Genomic DNA, 23,187 nt, shown 5'->3' on the forward strand with positions numbered 1-23,187 from the left:
CAGGCGGAGAGAAGGCGGGAAAGGGCGTCAGCATTTGCTCTCTGAGCCTGGGGCTTCGAGAAGAGGTGATGGCACAAAGGAGCACTCGACTCCCTGCGCGCGGTTAACAGAAAGGAGGATGATTCTGTAGCTCTGATGTGAGCACCTGAAACCCTGCAGTCCCACAACCCACTAGCTCCAACGCCGCCTATATATCTAGCATATGGAGTAGTTTTAGCTTCATGCCCGACAGTCCTAGGGTCCCAGGGCGGGTGAGCTGGTTTAATGCACTCAGCCTAAAAAGTCCCAAATGAACCCTACGCCTCTCTGAATTCTCTTGTTCTACAGGCACTGAATACGTTCATCAGAAACAGAATATTCATTAACATTGCGAAAGTGGAGCTGTCTTGGGCCTTCCCTACCATTTACAACCCCGGGTCAGAAGTACCAATGGAGAACCCTCGTTCCACTTTTCTTCCAAGCCCAGGCTCCATCCTGTACCTCAAGGGGCATTCAACACACACTGACCAGTGTATCCGAGCTCTTTGTCGCCCCAGCAGCAGCCCCGTGACCACCCTTCCGGCCTAGGGTGCATATTGCGGCCCACCCCTCCCTCTGAAGAATGGACCGTGGGGAGAGAAGTCCCCGAGAAAGAGGTGGCTCTGAGCAAAGAGGCAGGCAGCCAGAGGAGGGCCAGAACCAGGGCCTCTAAAGAGTGAGAGGTGCAGCAGGGCCCCGACTGCCCAGGTCTAGGAGAATGGCTAACAGGGACGTCTATTTGGGAATGATGAGGGGCTGCGGGGCAGGGAGGAAAAATGCCTTTGGTTGAACAAAATAAATGGACTACTCTTGATAGGGTGGAGAATGAGATGATAGGTGAATTTTGTCCTATGGTGCTCAGACATTCTTCAAAGTAAGCCAGAATTGTATTAGTTGGCTATACTTTCCTTCAATGACAGACAAATCCTGAAATTCTGAGAGAATAATTTCGGGGTAGGACCCAGGGATTTGCATGTTAACAACAGCTCAGGTGACCATGAAGCCGACTGATGGATGTCCCATGAACACGAAATGGGGAAGTAGGGCAGAACCATTAAAACTCATTATAATCAAGTCAGGTAAACAAACAAAAAAAAACCCTCTCAGAATAGCAAAAGGTTCATCATAGTATGTTCACTATAATGAAAAAACTAACTTTCTGGCTTCATTTACTGGATTTCTCTGCTCTCTCTCTCTGCCTCTCTTCACTAGGCTTCAGCAATGGGCCTGCAGCAAACACATGAGCATTCCCGGTTGACTTCTAAAGGTGGAAAGGCCCAGTGTCCCTTTGAAATCTCTGAGGGTGGAAAGCAGTCTCTCCCAAGAAGAACTGCGGACAGTTCATCTCTGTTTTGTGGGGGTTGGAGGGGGAGAGTTGGTCAGGAGTAGCCTCCTAACCATTTCAATGTAAGCTTATTTCTTACCCACTCTCCTCAGGCTCAAATCCTGCCCCGCCCGGCAGCCCCAGCCCTAGCCCATTTAAGACCCCTGTTTTGTGTGTGGTTATACAGGATTTGAACACTGAATATTAACCATGGAATAGCAGACCTTTGAGACTGACTTGCTTTATTTTCCTCTGCGGAGTTAGGTTCCACTTTGTAGTTCGGGTTTGTAATGTAATGAATAATGGGAAACTGGTCTAGTTACGGGAGTTAAAGGAGAGCAGAGGCCTGTAGTTGGCCTGCCCCCCGCCCCACCATCCCTCAAAGTTGAGACCACTGAGTTGACCATCCTCTTAATTTCTCTCACTTTTCCCCCAGATTTGTTTCATCCCGTACTGGACTTCTCAAACTGCACATAATTAAAAATACATAGCTTTACATTTTTACAAACTTAATACCTGAATATATGCTTGTTGTCAAATATTCAAACTTCACAGAAAGTTTTACAGAGTAAAAAGTGGAAGTTCATGCCCACATCCAATCTCATTCCTTCCCCACTGGCAGCAGTTTGTGTGTCTATTTCAAATTAAATTAGCATACCATATGTTCTCTGAAATGTGGGAAGTGAGCCTTTTTTCTTAGGGTAACCTAAAACCTACAGGACAAACTGGATCAGCTTATTTACTCTGTTGTGATGGCTATGTTAATATTTAAAGTACATAGTGATATGTGCCATTGTGACCTTTCTGCTCATCAAACAATACTGCATAAGTGTAGTTAATACTTATGATCATTCTCAAGAGGCTTAAAAATATAAATGTATTTCCTTATATTTCACTAACAGTGAAACTTTTACCATTTCTGAAAGCTGTCTTTCTGTTTATTTTGCAGCTAATCTCTTTGGATTAAAAGAGGTTTCCAAATCTGTGGTCAATATCTAAGGTTACTCAAAGCAGTATTTTCAAACTGTTTTGGTCTCTTGAAAGATTGGCCTCACTAATTTTTTTTATCATCATACACTCTTCTGGAATCATATAATGAAGATTTGATGGCAAGGAATAATGAATTCAAGTTTTAGTATATCTGTTTGTATTTTGTGCATTAGCATATTTACATTTATGTGTGAATAAACAGAAGGTACATTCGGTTCCCATAATTTAATAATTACTGCTCAGGCATATCTAAGGAGTAAAATAGTTTCAGCAAAATAAGAGAGGCTTTGTAAATCTTATATTTAATTTCGATAGGGAAATAGGCAATGATACCATTACTTGGTGAATTATTATTTTAACTTTGAACATCTTTGAGGCACAAACAATTCAAGAATTTTTACAAACACAAACTTTAAAAAAAGAAGGGATACTCTGAAGGAATTAGGCTTGAAAAGTCCTCAAATCTAGACTAATAAAAGATTGTAAACATCTCCTGGGACCAAAACAAAAATACCACCAAATGGTCTGTTTAAGAAGGATGAATAGTTGCTCACACAACTAAAATCTAAACCAGGGTGATAGTAGTAAGGTTTTCCCACTGTGTAAGTATTTTTATTTATTTATTTATTTTTGAGAGACAATTTCACTGTGTTGCCCAGGCTAGCATGCAGTGGTGCAATCTCGGGCTCACTGCAACCTTCACTTCCAGGTTCAAGCGCTTCTCCTGCCTCAGCCTCCCTAGTAGCTGGGATTACAGGCACACGCCACCATGCCCAGCTAATTTTTTGTATTACTAGTAGAGACAGGGTTTCGCCATATTGGCCAGGCTGGTCTTGAGCTCTGACCTCAAGTGATCTGTCTGCCTTAGCTTCCCAAAGTGCTGGGATTACAGGGGTGAGCCAATGTGTCCGGCCCACAAAGTATTTTTTAAAGGTTTTAAAAATATATATATTGAAATTGGGCAAAATGTATGTGCTGTGGAGAGTAGGGAAGGCAGGCAGAAGATTTAGATTTTTGCAATATTATTTGAAAAGAGCTAATTTCATAAATATAATTTTCCTCTTTTTATTATATTGCGCTAAAGATAATTTGAAAAAAAAAAAGTGTCTCCTAAGCTACTTTGTAAAAGGGTGTTTAAATCTGATTTTTAGTGAAATCGTAAATTCTGTGTTGTATACTTACCTGTGGGCAGTGCAATAAGGATGCCGGACTGAGACCCAGGTTTGAATCCTGGCTTTTTAGTATATAGCCATGTAATCGTAAGCATATGACTTAATCTATGGGTGGAGGTGGAGAGGAATTTACTTGTTACACGTCTTCTCTGAAAAGAATTATACCTATTGCACAGGGTTACTTCAAGAGTTAAATGAGTATTTTACGCAAGTTTCCTAATACTGTTATTGACACATCATAGGCCCTCAATAAATGAAAGCTATTACTTCTAGCTTTTATGACAACAGGCTTGGGCCTTGAGACACCTTATATCCACACTGTGATCATTAACAAGTGGAGGTAGGGTTGACAGATAAAATACAGGATGTGTGGAGTTGAATTTGAATTTAAGATACTTTTTTTTTTTTTTTTAGAATATGTGCAATGTGATATTTGGAACATATACTAAAAAATTATGTATCTGAAATTCCAATGTAACTGGGTGTATTGTGTTCTTATTTACTAAATCTAGTAACCCTGAGGGGAAGAAGAATGAGGTGTGGTCAACAGAGAGGGACCTGCTAGATTGCCTCAAAATACTACCAATTTTGTTTACCTCAAGTTGGCCAAAAAACCTCTTTGCCCCCTAGTTATGCACCCAATACACTCATCATTAGTGGAAAAGTGTGAGAGCAGCACTGGGTTCCTCTCATCTTCCTAATTGCAAATTGTTGCTTTGGTGCTACTGTTTGGTAGATAAACGCTTACGAGATTTTGTCTTAAATAAAAGTTTAAATGGTCGAGAAGACAAAACATCAGACATCAGTGTACAAAGAGAGTAGGTAGTTGTGTTAAACTGAGTGCTAGAAGAGTTCAGAATAAAGGGAGATAATCAATGAAATCAAAACTAATAAAGGAGGCTCCAGAAGTGCAACTTGAAAGATGAGGAGGATTTGGCCAGGTAGTGGAAATCTGAACTCTCTGGCTCTCTGGACTCCTCTCCTCTGACTTTGTTCCCATAGAAACACTTATGACTGGTAAGCTTGGCCTGTCAGAAGCTTGAGTCAATAATTGATGACAATGCCATTCATTATCCCTTCACTGGTAACCTCCTGATACCCAGTAGTACTGGTGGTCTGTGTGCCAATCTACTCTAAAACCCTGTAATTTACTTTATTTCTGTACTTTCTATTTTCTATACGTCCAGGGTCTCTCTTGATTTTATATCTATGGTTGCTTAATGATTAGGGGTTCCCAAAAGGGGGCAAGATTTCGGGAACAGATGGCCATATTACCTTGTTTCTATTTCTTGTTTAGTATATACTAATAGAATGGTAGTACCCTGCCTGTCTGATCTCAGATCAAACCAGTTAATATGCACCATGGTCATTAGGTCCTGACCCAGCCAGAAATGTAATCTCTTGTTGGGTATTAGGAATCAATATGGAAAGAGACCAAGTCAGCTTATGGAGTAGTATATGGTTTATAGGGTAAGGGGTTTATATTTTAAATATCAAGCAATGAACATTGATTGAGGCTCTGTTTTATCAAAGACTGAATTGTGTGTGTTTGGAGAGGGGAGACTGTTGCCCTTTTGGACTTCATGAAGTAGACGGATGTGAGACAGCTCATGCCTCTGTGATACAAGAGCAATTAAGTGATACCAGAAGTGGAAAATAAGATATCACAATGAAGGCAAGAGTACTGAAGGTCTGTGAACTTAGGGGGATAAGAATGGAACAGGTTTTCTTATTTGCATTTTAACCCAGATTTTAAAATAAACTACTGAAATAGGAGGTGCTAGGATACTCCAAACTGGGGAGGAGTAGGCACCAAGGGATAGCATATACAATGGAAAATAGGGGAATAATGATTTTTTAAAATTCAGATATTTCATGCCATTCCTGCTAAAAAGCCTTCCAAAGCTGCTCAACATCTACAAAAGCATAGAGGCCTTCGATACTTTACCAGACTTACATTGTTACCACAAGTTTATCACCCTTCCTCTAACTCCTGCTCCCCAACTCATGTGCGTACACACACACACACTCTCTCTCTCTCTCAAATACACGTGTCCACACACCCCCTGGCCCCATTATGTTCCAATACCAAGCTGCCTGTGGTCCAGGACTGTAGCTTATTCTGCTCCTTGTGCAAATAGAGGCATGAGGACAGGACTACACATACGGAACGTCATCTGTAAATACTGAATTGATAGGCTGCTAGGCATGTGGAAGGGGGCTTAGAGTGGGCATGGGAATCGGCTGTGAGGATGAGAAAGAACAGAATCTGACAACAACCTATGATTTAAGGCTGACCAGAGATAGACAGGGAAGAAGAAAGGAAGATAAAAAGCAAGCAAACCAAACCCACCAGGATTTTAACTTGAGGAACTGGAAAGGGTCTTGGTATCCTGGGAGGCTGGGATGTTTGGATGTTGCAACAGAGAAGCTGATGACTTGACACAAAGCACGGCAGCCCAGGGAGACAGAAATGATCAGGGAACTGGGAAAGCAGTGGTTTAAAATGGCAGTTTTTGTATTTGTCGTCTTCCCCCCACCTTTTGTTTTTAAAAGTTTATGGATAGAACGGATTAACATTAAAAAGTTTTAGAAGTATAACATGTACATATAAGATGCAAAGATAATACATGTGAGTGAAGAGTAAGTCTTGTATACCTGACTCTACCCCTTACTTCTCCACAATGGTTATCACTTTTTGTGCTCTATTCCAGATGCTTATTTTTGTTTGCCTCGTCTTTTGGCCAGAGTGGCAGCATATAGAATCCATATGATTTTGTACTTTTTTTTTTTTTTTGAGACAGAGTCTTGCACGATCTTGGCTCACTGCAACCTCTGCCTCCCGGTTTCAAGTGATTCTTCTGCCTCAGCCTCCTGAGTAGCTGGGATTACAGGTGTGCGCCACCACGCCAGGCTAATTTTTGTATTTTTAGTAGAGAAGGGGTTTCACCACGTTGGCCAGGCTGGTCTCAAACTCCCGACCTCAGGTGATCCACCCGCCTCGGCCTCCCAAAGTGCTGGGATTACAGGTGTGGACCACCACGCCCATCGTATTTTAGAAATCCTTTGTTATCAGTACATTGATTTTAACTGCTGCATAGTATTCTATGGTATGAATGTACATTATGGATGATATTTAGTTATAAGGTCTCAATAAGCTCTTTGTACATGCTTTTGTGCACACATGCAAGTATTACAGTAGAAACATTCTTAGATATGGAATTGCTTAGTCAAAAGGTACAAATACTTAAAATTTTTGATAGGATTTGTAAAATGTCCCTTCAGATAAGCTGTACCAACATATACTACCACAAAAAGGTTTGAGCAAAATAAGAGGCTTTGTAAATCTTATATTTAATTTTGATAGAGAAATATGCAATGATACCATTACTTGGTGAATTATTTTAACTTTGAACATCTTTGAGGCACAAAAATATTCAAAAAATTAACAAACACAAAATTTACTTTAAAACAAGAAGACGCTTATACTCTGAAAGAATTAGGCTTAGAAAGTCCTCAAATCTACACTAATATAAGGTCTTAAACATCTCATGGGACCAAAACAAAAATACCACCAAATGATCTGTTTCAGAAGGATGAATAGATAGTTGCTCACACAACTAAAACCTATACTGGGGTGATAATGGTAAGGTTGTGCCCACTGCATAAGTATTTTTATTTTTTTTGAGACACAGTTTTGCCAAGTGTATTAACATCATGTTTGAATTTTGTGGATCAGGTAGAAAATGATAGCTCAGTGAAGTCTGATTTGCAAAATGTAAGGCCATAGCAATGTATTTTCACCAAAATATTGTCTATACAGGTTTTATTTTTAATTCCTGCTAATGGAGACTTCTAATCACTTTTACTGTGTCAACTAATAAGTTTTGGATCAAAGCAGGTGTGCTGATGTGAAATTACAGCCCAAGGGGAATTATTTCGCTCAAAGGCCAGTGTGAGAAAGACTTATAAAGCTTTCTAACGATTGAGCCTTTAAATATATATATATATATAGGCACCTAATTCACGCAGGCATTTGTTATTCTCCTCCTGATCAGCACTTTTCAGAACCTGTGGGAAGGAAGCCTTCTCAAGTCTAGCACCTGCGGCCACGGAACAGGCATTAATCCGGATCAGAACAGCCCAGGCATGATTACCCGGCAAAGCTTTCATCCTCTGTTCACCTCATCTGTAAATGGAGGGTGTTCTATTAGAGAAAACTGCTACAGTCCCTCAATGTTCTTAATTCTACACTCCTTATTTAGATGCCGGATTGGAGACAAGGCTACCGCTGCAGACAGGGCTGTGGGAAGACGGCGGAACTTGCCACAGCCAGAGGCTTCTCCCAAACAGGAAATAAAAGTGGGAAGCATTTTAAAACCTAAAGGAGATGTCTCCTTACAGCGCTGTAGTCCCCACTTACCCAGAAGTTTAGCGCATCTGTTCTTAAAGCCTAATACATACGAATGAATTATTTAGCTAGCCAGGAAGGCAGTGGCGTGATCTAATCATCCTAATTTGTTCTCCGTGTGTCCTGAAAACAACACAAGAAACACACTTGGGCCGCGGCAGGTGCAACGTGCACAGCCCGTCCCTGAGGTGGTGCGCGCCTTAAGCGGGGGTGCCGGAGCCACTCAGGACCCTCCGTCCTGGTCCTCAGGAGGGAAAGCCTAGGCCCGGGTGGCGGGGGGTCGCTCCCTTTCCGCGGCCTTTTAAATTCAGTCCCTGGCCAGCATCCGGGAGAGGAATCCCCACCCTGCACCCTGCAGGCGGTCCCCGCGCCACTGGGCAAGAACGTGCCGTGACCTCGCGACTTGGGGTATAGAAGCAAAACGCGGGATACGAGTGTTCAGTGCTCAGTTAGGGACTATGAAGTTCACCCAACGAGGGAAGCCAGGAGAGAACGGGGACGAGCCGGGCGGGGACAGGGAACCCCAGGCCGCGCCTGGCTGGGGACGGCGGAGGGGGCTGGCGGGGTCTCACTCTGGTCGCCTTGCGCAGCTCCGCCGTGCGCGCCGCGTCCATTCAGGGAAGGCGGCTTAGGCTCGCCCTCGCCCGCCCCGTCCAGTGCTGAGCCGGGAAGCGGGGCTTCCAACCGCGAAGGAAGAAAGCGCAGTGCGAGCAAACTGAAGGGCGGAGGCGCAGCGCGGGGCGAGGGGCCGGGGCTGCAGCCGGCTGCTCTGCCGCAGCGGAGCCCGCCCGCCCAGGCGCCGCCCCCGGCACCCGCCCACCGCTCCCGGCTGCCCTCACTTCCGCTCCTCAGAGGCCCCCCAGCCTGGCATCGGGCGACGGGCTGCTGCCCGGGTGGGAGTGAGGGGCTGCTGGGTAGGGAGGAGGTGGCGGCGCAGGGCGCCGATTCCCAGCCGCGTGCCACGCCCGCGCCGAGCCGAGTCCCGCTGAGCCCAACGATCAGACCCCCGGCCTACCAGCCCCGGGCGGCCCCGCCTCTTTTGTGCGGCTGGCGCTGTTGCCTGGGCAACGCCCCGGCCACGCCCTGGCCACGCCCCGGCCACGCCCCGCTGTGCCCCGCCCAGGTCTCTGCGCGGCGCCCCGCCCAGCCGCAGTCCGCAGGAGCCGCTGCCGCAGCCGGACGCTGGGCGGGATTCCCGGGGCCGTCGCTGGGAGCGAAGCTTGCTTCTCCCGCGCCTGTGTTTTCGCCGGCCCCGGCTTACTGCTCCCCGCGTCGGTCCGCTGGCCAGGTCCGCCTGACCAGCTCGTCTTCCAGCTTCGGACCGAGGCTCCGCGGCCGCCGCAGGGACCCGCCCACCAGACCCTGCGCGGGGTTGCCGGTGTGCCTGAGTGGAGCGAGCCGCTGATGACACCTGGCAGAAGGCAGCCATGGAGGGCGATGGCTCAGACTCGCCGGTGAGTGCGGAGGGGACGCCGCCCCCCACCTCGAGGGCGGTGTGCTGGCTGCAGCTCTTTCTCTTTCCTCCGCCAGGAGCCCGCAGGGTGCCTCCTCCCGGGAGAGCAGGGACAGTCGTGTGGGGATCCTGCTTCCTCTTTGCCTTCCCCCGCCCGGGGCTAGGTTCTGCAACCCGGGGCGTCCCCTTTCTATCCCCAAGAGCCGGACGTGGGGTCCCCAGAGCCGGAGAAGAGCCCAAATCCGGTGGTTGCCCACCTGAGCCCCTCGGGGAATCATGGAGGTTCTCTCTAATGGAGCTCAGGCTGCAGAATTACTTAGCGTTAGGGAATCGGGTGCGGGCAGAAAGCTGGGGCACGTGCCTCGCGCTTGCGGGACCGCCCTTTGTCTAGGCGTCGTGACCCCCGCGAGCCCGGCCGGCTGCTGCCGCCTGGGGCAGAGGCTCCTCCCCGGCTTCGCCTGCCCGCGGGGGGCGGGCCGGGGCCGGGCAGCTGTCAGCCTACAAGTGTTTTTGTTTAAAGGTGTCGAATGTGCAATTCTTCCGAAGTTTCCCGAGGAACCGCTTCATTGAGGGAGCCGCCTCGTTACACTTAATCAGTTTGTTTCTCCCTCAATGACTGATGAACTAAATTTTCTTTTGGCACTTTATGTCCATTGTGATTAAAACGTCAGATTCAAGACACTGCTTCATGTACGAGAAAAATGGAAATGATTTTAGATCCTCCCCCAGAGAAGTAAACCGTAACTGACCATATTGATACATAAAATGGAATGTAAGAACCTATTTTGGACATCCCAGACAAGATTTTCTTTTGAATTAGGTGCCAAACCCTTTGTGAAATGAGATAGAGATAGGATGTGAATATTTTGTATTCTTTGATGTGAATTGTGAGGTTTGGTTATCTTATTTCCAAATCTATGAATAATTGGGAGGTGATATGGCTCTTCATCACATATTTGAGTGATGCAGCAAGAGACTGCGTTGACACACCCACTAACAATGATAAAACCAGTTGGCTCTAATGCGGTTAAATTGTCAGAGATTATTGAAGCACTTTGTGTCACTTTAGGGAGAATAGGTTAGCATACATTTTTAAATTTCATTACATTAAGTCAATTTTAATTTTCTATGTGTTTCTAGTAGCTGAAACGATTGTACAAGGTTATAAGTGCTTTGAAGTTGAGCTATCTTTAAAATTGCAGGGATGCTGACTATAGGATTCATATATTTGAAGTCTGGGATACATGGAAAAAACTACATAGAGAAATGATGGCGAAACTGATAGGAGGTCATCAAACTTTCTTACTTGTGATGAATCTAAAATGCTTCTCACTTAAAATAATGAAAGCCTGTAGTATTGAGAGCATTTGTAGTGGTGCTTATACACCTTTTTAAAGGGTCTTGTACACTCTTTTAATATTCTGTTATGGTTAGGCTTTGTGTCTACACCCAAATCTCATCTTGAATTGTAATCCCCAGGTGTTGAGGGAGAAACTTGGTGGGAGGTGATTGGATCATAGGGCTGTTTTCCCCCATGCTGTTTTTGTGATAGTGAATTCTCCCAAGATCTGATGGTTTTATAAGGCAATGTTGTCTGTTCTTACTCTCTCTCACCTGCTGCCATGTAAAACGTGCTTGCTTCCCTTTCTGCCATGATTGTAAGTTTCCTGAGACCTCTCCAGCCATGCAGAACTGTGAGTCAATTAAATCTCTTTTCTTTATAAATTAGCCATTCTTGGGTATTTCTTTATAACATTGTGAAAATGGATTAACATAGAGAATTGGTACCAAGGTAGTGGGCACTGCTGTAAAGATACCCAAAAATGGGGAAGCGACTTTGGAACTGGGTAACAGGCAGAAGTTTGAACAGTTTGGAGGGCTCAGAAGAAGAACGGAGGATGTGGGAAAGTTTGGAATTTCCTAGAGACTTGTTGAATGGTTTTGACCAAAAGTCTGCTAGTGATATAGACAAAGAAGTCCCGACCAAGGTGGTCTCAGATGGAGGTGAGGAACTTGTTGGAAACTGGAGTAAAAGTGACTCTTGCTGTGCTTTAGCGAAGAGACTGGCAGTGTTTTGCCCCTGTCCTAGAGATTTGTGAAGCTTTGAACTTGAGAGAGATGATCTGAAATTGCAACTTACATTTAAAAGGGAAGCGGAGTGTAAAAGTTTGGAAAATTTGCAGCCTTACCATGGAGTAGAAAAGAAAAACTTACTTTCTGGGCAGGGATTCAACTAACCGCAGAAATTTGCTTAAGTAAAAAAGACTCAAATGTTAATCGCCAAGACTATGAGTGCAATGTCTCTAGGGCATGTCAGAGATCTTGGCAGCAGTCCCTCCCATCACAGGCCTGGAGGCCTAGGAGAGAAAAATGTTTTAGTGGAGTGGGCCCAGGGCCCTGCTGCTGTGTGCAGCCTCGGTATCACAGGGTCCTTAGGGTGTCCCTTTGCCAGCCAGAAACCTCTGTGGCAAGTGTTGTCTTTGCCCAAGTTTTGCTCAGGCCCACTGGACTTGTTCTGCCCACTTGGCCTGACAGACTGTGCTTGGCTTTCACAGACTGTGCTTGGCCTGACAGACTGTGCTTGGCCCAGACCCCACGCCTGCCAAGGGCAAGCCCAGGTGCAGAGCAGCAAGAGGTGCATGAGTGAGTGAGCACGGGGTGTAGTGTGCGCAGCCAGGCATGCTGGCCGTGGCGGGGCAGTCAGGTCCAGGTGCCAGCATGGGTGCCGGCTCCTTGCTGTGGCTGGAACAAAGGTGTACCACAGGTGGCTTCCACTACAAGCACTGTGGAACACGATGACACCCAGAAACTTGGAGATGCCAGGAACTGCAGAGCCACAAAGAGGGTGTCACAGCCCTGGCTTGGAGAGCTCATAAGTCCAGGCTCCCTAAAGGGCTGCAGCTCTTGTCTCCTCTCTTGTCTCCTCCTCGTCACTCACAACATGGCGAGCAGCGGGGTGTATTTTAGCCCTGTTTGTGTTACAGCTTGTTTAGTCCTGCCATTTGGCAGGTCCAGAGTTCCTGTACTGTGTCCAGGAAGAATGAGCTACATGGACGACTGGAGGGTAAACAAGGGGAAGAGGTGCTTTATTGAGCAAAAGAAGAGCTCTCAGGAGACCCATCGTGGGTAGCTGCTTTCTGCAGGCAGTTCCTCCCAACAACTGCAGCTCTCAGCAGAGAGGAGCCCCAGAGTGGGTATCTCCTCTCTGCAGGCAGGTCATTTTGTCGAGTGTGCAGCCCTCAGCGGACAGGAGACCCAAGTGGGTAGCTCTTACCTTCAGGCAAGTCGTCCCATCATCTGCCAGAGTCTGGCTGAGTTTGTGGTTTATATGGGCTTCAGAGGGGAGGAAGTGTGTGCTGACTGGCCAATGGGTGGCCATGGGTGTGCCCAGAAAATTCACTGTAAGTTCTCACTCCAGTCAGTGGAACTGGCAGCCTGGACCCTAAGCTTTAGGCTATCCGTTGCTTGAGGTGGGGTTTCAGCAGGGATCTGTCCCTTTCCTCCCAGGAACCTGTCTGCCTCCCACTGCCATTCGTAGTACCCAGACTGTTTTACCTGAGGGATGCATTCAAGTACCATGTTGAGTCACCCTCAGCCCTGCACTTGGCCTCTCTCCCATGTTCATCAGCACCCAAAGTCCAGAGGGGGCTGAGGTGGCAGGGGCCTAGTGTGTCAGCATCTCCTCAAGTACACACACACCTGACCAGGTCATGACAATGCCCGGGCTTGGCCACAGCTTTTCTCCAAAATCAGAGTGGGCACTGGGAATGGGGAGAGGCCAAGCAGCAGGAGCAGGCATTTCTGAGCATGCAGGGAAGAGGGGCATCCTGGGCCACCAAGAGCATAGGAATGCCCTAGTCCACAGCTGGGTGGCTGCATTTGCACCCGGGAGCGTGGGGCTCCCTCCCCACCAACTCGGAATGGGGAAGGGCTCCTGCCTGTTCCTGGATCCCGCTGGCTCCGCAGAGTAAGCAGGCCCGGCTGTGCCTTCCCAGCTGCAGCCAGCATCTTTGCAGCAACTGTTCCAGATGGGTTGCAGCTGCCATCACTGGGACTTGGTGCCCTGTGCCCCGGCTGTTCCAGTACCAGTTGTGGCTAAAAGGGGCCAAGGTACAGTTGAGACCATTGCCTCAGAAGGTGCAAGCCCAGAGCCTTGGTGGCTTACACATGGTGTTGGGCCTACCAGAGCACGAGTCAAGAGTTGAGGTTTGGAAACTTCGGCCTAGATTTCAGAGAATGTGCGGAAGCACCTGGATGTCCAGGCAGAAGTCTGCGCGGGGCAAAGCTCTCGTGGAGAAAAGGGGAAACGTGAGGTATAAGCCGCCACACAGACGCCCCACGGGGGCACTCCCTAGTGGAGCTCTGCGAAGAGGGCCGTGGTCCTCCAGACCCCAGAATGGTAGATCCACCAACAGCTTTATTCACGTGTCTGGGAAACCTGCAGACACTCAATGCCAGCCATGAAAGCAGGCGGCGTGGGGGGCTGTACCCTGCAAAGCCACAGGGGTGGAGCTGCCCCAAGGCCATGGCAACCCACCCTTTGGATCAGCAAACCCTGAATGAGAGACATGAAGTCACAGGAGATCTCACTTGGGAGCTTTATGACTTAATAACTGCCGTTTTGGGTTTCAGACTTTCATGGGGCCTGTAGCCCCTTTGTTTTGGCCAATTTCTCCCATTTGGAATGGGGGCATTTATCCAATGCCTGGACCCCCACTGTATCCTGGAAGTAACTAGCTTGCTTTTGATTCTCCAGGCTCCTAGGCCGAAGGGACTTGACTTGTCTCAGATGAGACTTTGGACTTGGACTTTTGAGTTAATGCTGAAATGAGTTAAGACTTTGGGGAACTGTTTAGAAGGCATGATTGGTTTTGAAATGTGAGGGCATGAGATTTGGGAGGGGCCAGGGCCAGAATGATATGGTTAGGCTCAAATCTCATCATAAATTGTAATCCCAAGGTGTTGAGGGAGAGACTTGGTGGGAGGCAATTGGATCACAGTTAGGTTTTCCCCATGCTGTTCTTGTGACAGTGAATTCTCACAAGGTCTGCTGGTTTTATAAGGCAGTTTCCCTGCTCTTGCTCTCTCTCACCTGCCTCCACGTAACACAGACCTGCTTCCCCTACTGCCATGATTGTAAGTTTCTTGAGGCCTCCCTAGCCAAGTGGAACTGTGAGTCAATTAAATCTCTTTTCTTTATAAATTATAAATTATATAGATATAAATTTCTGTATAAATACATAAAATTATTTATAAAGAAATTAAATATCTTTATAAATTTCTTTATAAATTGGTAATTTATATAGAAGTATCTTTATATAAAGAAGTATCTTCATATAAAGAAATATAAAGGTATTTATAGCAGTGTGAAAATAGACTAATACATATTCATGAAGTGCTTTTAAGATAATTGCTTTGATATACAGCATTAGAACCTCAGGCATTTTAGCTGCATTACAGTTGCAGCATATGAAAAATGGTCGCATTTAATATAGAAAATTGCTGATAATTCGGCTTGTAAATAGATACCAACTGGGGTTCCATGAACATACTGACTCAGCTAGTGTTTAATAGCTCCTGTTATTTGCCAGTTACAGCGTTAATTCACTAAATAGGAATATAGTCTTACTGTAAGTGCTATATTCAAAATTTTTATTGACATGATCTACTTTTAGGATTTCACTGAAGTCCTAAATCAGTGCACTGGTGATGGAGATTCGAATGATGGCTTTGTAATTTTTGATAGAATATTATGGTCCTCTAATATTTTACATAATTTTTCTCTTCTTTTCATTTTTGCCCTTTACTATCTCATGTTCCTTCAGTTCTGGGTTATGGGTGTTGAGGGCAGTTGATGGTATCAAATTTTATTGGGGAAAGAAATTTAAAATTTTTTTTAAAAATCATTTTCTTAATTCTTTTCGGAAAAATAAACACATGTACTTATTCAAGAGGTATAAGAATGTTAATATATTTACCCACTAAGAGCCTTTAACTGGATTGTTTTACTCTCAATTTAAGGTTACCATTAAGAATATCGAAAGGGAGCTCATTTGCCCAGCATGCAAGGAGCTGTTTACCCACCCATTGATTCTCCCTTGCCAACATAGTATCTGTCATAAATGTGTAAAAGAACTCCTGCTGACTCTTGATGATTCATTCAACGATGTGGGATCAGACAACTCCAATCAAAGCAGTCCTCGACTTCGGCTCCCCTCCCCTAGTATGGATAAAATTGACCGAATTAATAGACCAGGTATGTGTTAGAACTGTGGGCTGCGGTGGTGGAGGGGGTAAGCTTATAGATATATATTCAGTGATAACTGGAAGGAAAATTATTTTTGTCATCTTGAGGGTTACTTTTTCCAGATGAATAAATCGGAACTGTAGTTATAAAGGGTCCTCCCTCACTGTTGAAATGTCAAAATGAACTCTTGGCTTTTGATTCATACTTAAAGTAGATATTGGATATTGAACATGAACTTTGTGTTAAACTCCTTATTAACTGTGTTTGTAAGTCTGAGCACGGTGGCTCACACCTGTAATCCCAGCACTTTGGGAGGCCAAGGTGGGTGAATCACCTGAGGTCAGGAGTTCGAGACCAGCGTGACCAACGTGGGGAAACCCCATCTCTACTGAAAATACAAAAATAGCTGGGCATGGTGGTGCATGCCTATAATCCCAGCTACTTGGGAGGCTGAGTCAGAAGAATCGCTTGAACCTGGGAGGTGGAGGTTGCGGTAAGCCGAGATCGCACCATTGCACTCTAGCCTGGGCAACAAGAGTGAAAATCCGTCTCAAGAAAAAAAAAAAAATCCTGTGTTTCTCTTTAGGATTTTTTCTGACTGTGTGAGTCCTTGATACATAAAATAATGGACCACTGAAATACTAACTAGGAAAACATTGATAATTCATATATGGTAATAGGTAAATAAATACTGCAGAGTTAAGGAGTGGGACTACCTAATGGCTAGTCCTAGATAACTTTTAAGGGAATTATTTTTTGTTGTTTTGTCCCTTCTGGTCCCATTTGAGGGTTTTATTTTCTTTATCCCTCATCCCTGTTTTTTGTTTTTTTTTTTTTTTGAGACAGAGTCTTCCCTGTCTCTCAGGCTGAAGTGCAGTGGTGCGATCTTGGCTCATTGCAGCCTCCCTCCCCTGGGCTCAAGTGCTCCTCCCACCTCAGCCTCCTGAGTAGCTGGGACTACAAGCGGGTGCCACCATGCCCAGTTAATTTTTACATATTTTTGTTTCACCATGTTGCCCAGGCTGGTCTCAAACTCCTAGGGTTAAGCAGTCTGCCCACCTTGGTCCCCTAAAGTGCTGGGATTATGGGCATGAGCAACTTATTCCAGCCTCTCCATCCATTTTTGTCTGTTTTTAAAAGAAGGATTTTGAATGTCATAAATAGTAGAATTCTGTAGTAATGTATAGAAAATGAAATTGATGTACAGCACGTATATCTTTATTACATAGCCAGTGTTTAAATTGTTTCTTGTTGGGATAATGTTACTTTTTCTCTGGACAGATGTTGCAGGATTAATGCAGATCAAAATTAACTTGAAATCACTGGAGACACTGAAATTCAGGGCCAAATACTAGTACAGAAGTCAGCTGCAAGGACCAAAATGAGTGGAAATAGTACAGGCTCATGTTAGGCATGTCCTTATGGAGGAGAGTCAGTAGTGGTCCTAAGTATCAGACTTCAGAGCAGCGCTTCCCATTTTGGGCTTTGAAGTTTCAAGTTTAATCTTTTTGTCCACTCTGTCAGTTTCTCCCTCTTAAACTCTAGGAGTAACTTTTTAATCTAGTAAAAAAAAAACTTTTCAGAAAAGAGTCTAAGTTACGTTTTAGAGAAGGTTATCTTCTTTTGGTCTCTGTGATAGAGAGTCGTCTTGGGTGATACTTATGTGTGCTCCATCAGAGAGAATGGAGAAGAGTAGATATGCTGCTATTAAAACTTCTTCTTTTTTTAAAAAAGATGGCAATCACTAGTTACTTGGATGATATTTTGCACATATGGAAGTTGTATGTATATACAAAAAAACAAGCAGCGTCACATCAGGCAAACAGAAAATTCAGAGAGTATGAAGTTATAAAGGGTCATGATCCTTGTGAGGTCATCATCTTGATGTTTCCTCCCTTGCTACCAATCTGGCATACTGAGGAGGGAAAGACAGCATCGCTTGAAATCAGTCCTACCAGCTTAACAACTTGATATTCTGTTGGTATATCTTCATTGACTGATTGAGAACCCCTGCTTGATTGACCAAAGAAAACTATTTGTATATTAATATTTAGCACAAACAACATTTTAGTTCTGTACTAGATAGTTCTACTTATAATTAGTTTGCGCTTATATACATATTTCATGAAATTCTGTAGGCTTTTAATATTAAGATTTGGCTAGTTTTTTGTGTGATTCATATGAAGAACTAGATGAATGATTTTCTGTTTTCAGGAATTTACCTAGCATGGAACTCTGTAGATGCTTAATAAATATTTGTTGAATGGATGTTGAATGAGAAACCTCTGCCACAGAATTTGTACAGAGCATGCCACAATGGCTTATATTCAGTAAAAATGACTTTTGTCTTTTGGAATATGAGCTCCATTACACCATACATTTCACTGTCTAGATACGAAGTAGAATTACTGAGATGTTTCTCCCTCTTCTTTAGGAAGAACCCTGTGAAGTTAGATTATGTCCTGAGAGGGGTAAAGAACGATTACGGGAGATGAGAAGGGATGACTGCAGAATATGATAGCTTTCTTATGGATAGAACGAGTGTGCTGGGTATCTCTAGCAGAGGTCCCAGGTCAATGTGTAGATGGAATAGGAAAGCACATTTAACTTAGCATGAAAGAAGACACACACACACACACCACCCCCCCACTAAGGCTGTCCCCAGAAATGAAATGGGCTGAGTATATCAGACTCCTGCCACTAGAAGTGTTTACATCAGGTGTCAAATTTCGATGCTGCAGGGCCAAACAGGTGCATTAATGAAGGGAGCCCCAGGCATAATAAATATAGGACTCCCCTTCATTTTAGTTTTTTTGCTGTAAATATGGAGACAATAAATATTTGATTTTCCCTTTATCTCAACTACTATAAGAAAACTATCAGCCCAAAGGGACAGCAGCCAACTGATTTTAGGACTCCCTGGTGGAGAAGTAGGGTGTGGTTTGGGACTGTGGAGTCTAAAGCAGATTCCTTGTTAAAGGGGGCAGTAACCACTTGCACTATCAAGGTTGAAGATGCCAGATTGTCAGATTTATTGGTTTTTCACAAAAACTTTATAGTGGTTTCCATGTGAAATCTGGTTTTTAAATATTTTCAATTCAGATTATTTAAAAATACCACACCAGCTCAGTAGGGCAGGACAGCCAAAACGTATCTTTGGCTGTGACCCAGACAGCATTTGGGACATCAGTATTTGAAGACTTTGTTTAAAACAGTGGGTGGGTGGCCACTGTCTGCAATATTGTGGAGGGTATTTCTGCTGTGGGTGGTAGGTTGGGCCAGTTGTTCTGTCACATGCCATATCTCCGGCACTGAAGTTCTACGCCTTATTGAATACCAGTGGAATTCATTAATTCAACAAACATTTGAGTACCTGTTGGTTACCAGATATGGCTAAATGATTAAGAACAATGAACGAGATAGACCCACCTCCTGTTTTTTTTTTTTTTAAAGACACATACCCCTTAGCACTGTACAAAGCTTTATAACAGATTTATTACTAGAGCATAGTCCTTTCTCAACAACACATACAGAGCAAGTTAATAAAGAGAGAGCACCCAAAGGGCGAGAATGCTGTAAGTACAGAAATCATTCCTGGAGGTTTTAATGCAAATTTTAGGATTGTCTTTTACCAGTTTTAAACTAGTAGAAGTCATTGCAGTACAAATGTGATGTTACTTGCCTCTATTTATTGGGCATTTGCCTATAATCCTTTTTCTGGTAGATTCATGAGTAATATTCCTTTTTTTCTGACAGCTTTCTTTTTAAATTTTTATCCTTTAGACATCTATTTGAGACAGGGTCTCACTCTATTTGTTACCTGGGCTGGAGTGCAATGGCTTGATCAGAGCTCACTGTAACCTCTAACTCTGAGGCTCAAGTGATCCTCCTGCCTCAGCCTCCTAAGTACCTGAGACTAGAGGTGCATGCCACTCACTCTCTCCCTGCTAATTTTAAATTTTTTTGTGGAAATGAGGGTCCCACTTTGTTGCGTAGGCTGGTTTCAGACTCCTGGCTTCAAGTGCTCTTTGTGCCTTGGCCTTCCAAAGTGCTGTGATTACGGGCGTTATTCACTGCACCCAGTCTGGTTTTGTCACTGGTCTAATAAAGGGATTAATTAAACCTGGATTTTCCAGTATGGTAGCCACTAGCTACATGTGGCTATTGAGTGGTTGAAATGTGGCTAGTCTGAATTGAGATATGCTGTGAGTTAAAATACACAGAATAAAAAAGATTGTGAAATGATCTTTAATCGTTGTTATATTGTTTACATTTTAAAATCATAGTATTTTGGATATAGTGGGTTAAATAACGTTATTAAAATTAATTTCAATTGTTTTTTAATATATTGGAAAATTTAATATATACTGGAAAATTTAAACATAGTATATTGTAGTTTTGGCTCATATATTTCTTTTAGATAATGTTGCATTAGACTTTTGACAGTTTTTTTTTTTTGAAGGGTACCTTTAAAGGAGAGTGAGATTTGTGTGCATAACACAGTAGCATATTAAATTGTGTACAAATAAATGCCATATTACTGTATACTTTTGATCATATGTATGTAAGCTTTCCCCCCATTTTGTATTTTCCCATTGTCTAACCTGAGTATATTCAGTTTTAGTTTTTTGTTTTGTTTTGTTTTTTTTAACAATTTTTAGGTCAGTAAAAAGTCAAACAAAGGATGTTTGATTTCACTTTGCATTTGCAACATTTACTGTAAGTATGATTGTTTAAAAATACAAATCTATATAGGACAAAGTATTGTCTAAGTGCTAAGTATTAAGTGCTATATCATAATGATTCTAGTAAGATTGCTTGATGGATGTTTTATACTACTGGCTTCATAAATACCATGTGTACCAGGAAAAACACATTTTTACTGTTAATTCAATAATTGTATTATTTTCAGGACACAATTACCGCTTTCTCTTTTGTTAACAAGTTGTGAATCTTCTCTTTGAAATTAAATTCTAAATCCAGCTTTCTGTTCATTGTTCGCAGCATCACAACGGAGATCTGTGGGGTGGAGAGGTAGAAAATGTTTTATTGCTTTTGTGGCCGCAGGCAGTATGGTGTTAGATTTAAATTAAGTAATCTTGTGTAAGGTTCTTAAACATCAGTGGTCAAGTCTTCAAAATTGTGTAGAGAGTGAACAAATTGGGCTGAAATGACTTAAAGGTCAACAGGACTACATTTCTAAGCAAGTTCTGATGTTTTTAAAGAGAACACTGATTGTTGGTGCTTGCATTTTGTCGATATACATGACAAAATATTTTTGAAGAAAATGATTTATACCGCTTTTGTATGTTTTTTTGTATATGGTATCTTAAAAATCCTTTACATTTGCTTAGTGGAGCAAAGCTTGATATTGCTACATGTAAAAGGTTAAATAAGCTAATGCTTTCTTATGTATTGAAAAATGTGATTAAAGGTATTGATTATTTTTCTATTTAATGATATCTTTGCTCATTTTATACATATAGAGTCTTTGTTGATGTTTTAAAGTACTTGGCATCAGAGTTTTAGCATTGAGGTCTTACCCACTTGTGGGTAAGTGTACACTTCTTTTTTAGACTTTTGAAATATTTGATTCTGTGTAAAAGATGGGGCAACCTATCTTATTAAAATTTATTTTTACTCCAGTTGACCTTTAAAAATAACATAGACTGCTTTTTTATGGGATGCTGGTGATACCACCCTCTGTTTCATGGGAGAATAACACTTGAAATTTATCCCCTTTCTGTCTTTTTCTCTTTCTTCTGCATTTCTTGACTTAAAAATCTTGTAACCACGATTAGAAGTCATGTATAATTCTTTCTTTTACAGGCTTTCGAGAATATAAATTTTAAGTGTTGAAATTTGGTAATTAGAAGGAGAGATAGGAGCAGTTTGCTTTAAAAAAAGCTACTACCCATTTTTGATTCAGAGGGTAGCTGAGAAAAATAATTTTTACAGGGTGAAGAATGCCGATATAATACCCAAAAGGTAAATGTAACTCATAGGCATCAAATAGAATGTGCCAAAAGAAGCATTAAGGTGGCGGCATAAGGTATCAGGCCACTGCTAAACACCAAAAGCCCAACAGTAGTGTCCACCATTGGGAGAGGTAGTTCATGAACTGTCAGGGATAGCGATGGGGAAGTCGCAGCCAAAATATCGGAGAGGATGCAACTGGCAGAGCTTTGCAACCTGTTAGTTAGGAACTGACTCTCTTCTCTTTGTTTTGAAATACTTTATTTTCTCTTTGATATTTAAATGGTTAAATGAATGACTGAAAGCTGACTTTTTTAGGGGATTTGCTATAAACCAATTTGAAAATTTTTGGAGTCTTTATTTTAAAATTATGCTGACTTTTTAATCTATCTTTGAAGGAAAGATTTGTGGGAAAAATAATAGATTCTGCAAGGTGCTAGTATTCACATAATTTGCAAATATCAGATTCAATTTGACATATAAAATTGCATTTCTACATTACTTCCTTACCTTTCCAAGCCATCATTATTTTTCTTTATTTTATTTAAAAAATGTTTTAATTTCCATATGTTATTGGAGTACACGTGGTGTTGGGCTACATCAGTAAGTTGTTCAGTGGTGATTTGTGAGATTTTGGTGCACCCATCACCCGAGCACTATCCACTGCACCCTATTTGTAGTCTTTTGTCCCTCACCCCCTTCCTCCCCTTTCTGCCTGAGTCCCCAGAGTCCATTGTGTTATTCTTATGCCTTTGCATCCTCATAGCTTAGCTCCCACTTATGAGTGAGACCATATGATGTTTGGTTTTCCATTCCTGAGTTACTTCACTAAGAATAATAGTCTCCAGTCTCATCGAGGTCACTGTGAATGCCATTAATTCATTCCTTTTTATAGCTGAGTAGTATTCCATCGTGTATATATACACCACAGTTTCTTTTTGCACTCAATTGATAGGCATTTGGGTTTTTTCCACATTTTTGCAACTGCTAATTGTGCTGCCATAAACATATGTGTGCAAGTATAGTTGGTCTTTACATTTTAGCATGTTTTTGCAATGGCTGGTACCGGTTGTTCCTTTCCATGTTTAGTGCTTCCTTCAGGGTCTCTTGTAAGGCAGGCCTGGTGGTGACAAAATCTCTAAGCATTTGCTTATCTGTAAAGGATTTTATTTCTCCTTCATTTATGAAACTTAGTTTGGCTGGATATGAAATTCTGGGTTTAAAATTCTTTAAGAATGTTGAGTATTGGCCCCCACTCTCTTCTGGCTTGTAGAGTTTCTGCCGAGAGATCTGCTGTTAGTCTGATGGGCTTCCCTTTGTGGGTAACCCGACCTTTCTCTCTGGCTGCCCTTAAGATTTTTTCCTTCATTTCAACTTTGGTGAATCTGGCAATTATGTGTCTTGGAGTTGCTCTTCTCAAGGAGTATCTTTATGGCATTCTCTGTATTTCCTGAATTTGAATGTTGGCCTGCCCTACTAGATTGGGAAAGTTCTCCTGGATGATATCCTGAAGAGTGTTTTCCAACTTGGTTGCATTTTCCCCCTCACTTTCAGGCACCCCAATCAGACGTAGATTTGGTCTTTTTACATAATCCC

The 23,187-nt window shown here is 43.1% G+C and overlaps 1 protein-coding gene across 4 annotated transcripts in view; it reads left to right on the plus strand.

The window, feature by feature from the left end:
* TRIM36 (tripartite motif containing 36) overlaps nucleotides 1-23,187 on the plus strand; it is a 57,979-nt gene that overhangs the window by 1,346 nt on the left and 33,446 nt on the right. Inside the window, exons 1-2 of one of the 4 annotated variants that reach the window (XM_033181518.1) lie at nucleotides 9,019-9,369; nucleotides 15,390-15,624. In XM_033181518.1, the coding sequence (XP_033037409.1) occupies nucleotides 9,343-9,369; nucleotides 15,390-15,624 (262 nt within the window). In that variant the 5' untranslated portion in view covers nucleotides 9,019-9,342. Of the gene's footprint in view, nucleotides 1-1,230; nucleotides 2,219-7,769; nucleotides 7,891-9,018; nucleotides 9,370-15,389; nucleotides 15,625-23,187 lie in introns of those variants that run through there. The other 3 variants (XM_033181519.1, XM_033181520.1, XM_033181521.1) reach the window with 3 other exon arrangements.

This window comes from Trachypithecus francoisi, unplaced genomic scaffold, assembly GCF_009764315.1.
Source record: "Trachypithecus francoisi isolate TF-2019V2 unplaced genomic scaffold, Tfra_2.0 Lachesis_group2, whole genome shotgun sequence".
Taxonomy (NCBI): Eukaryota; Metazoa; Chordata; class Mammalia; order Primates; family Cercopithecidae; genus Trachypithecus; species Trachypithecus francoisi.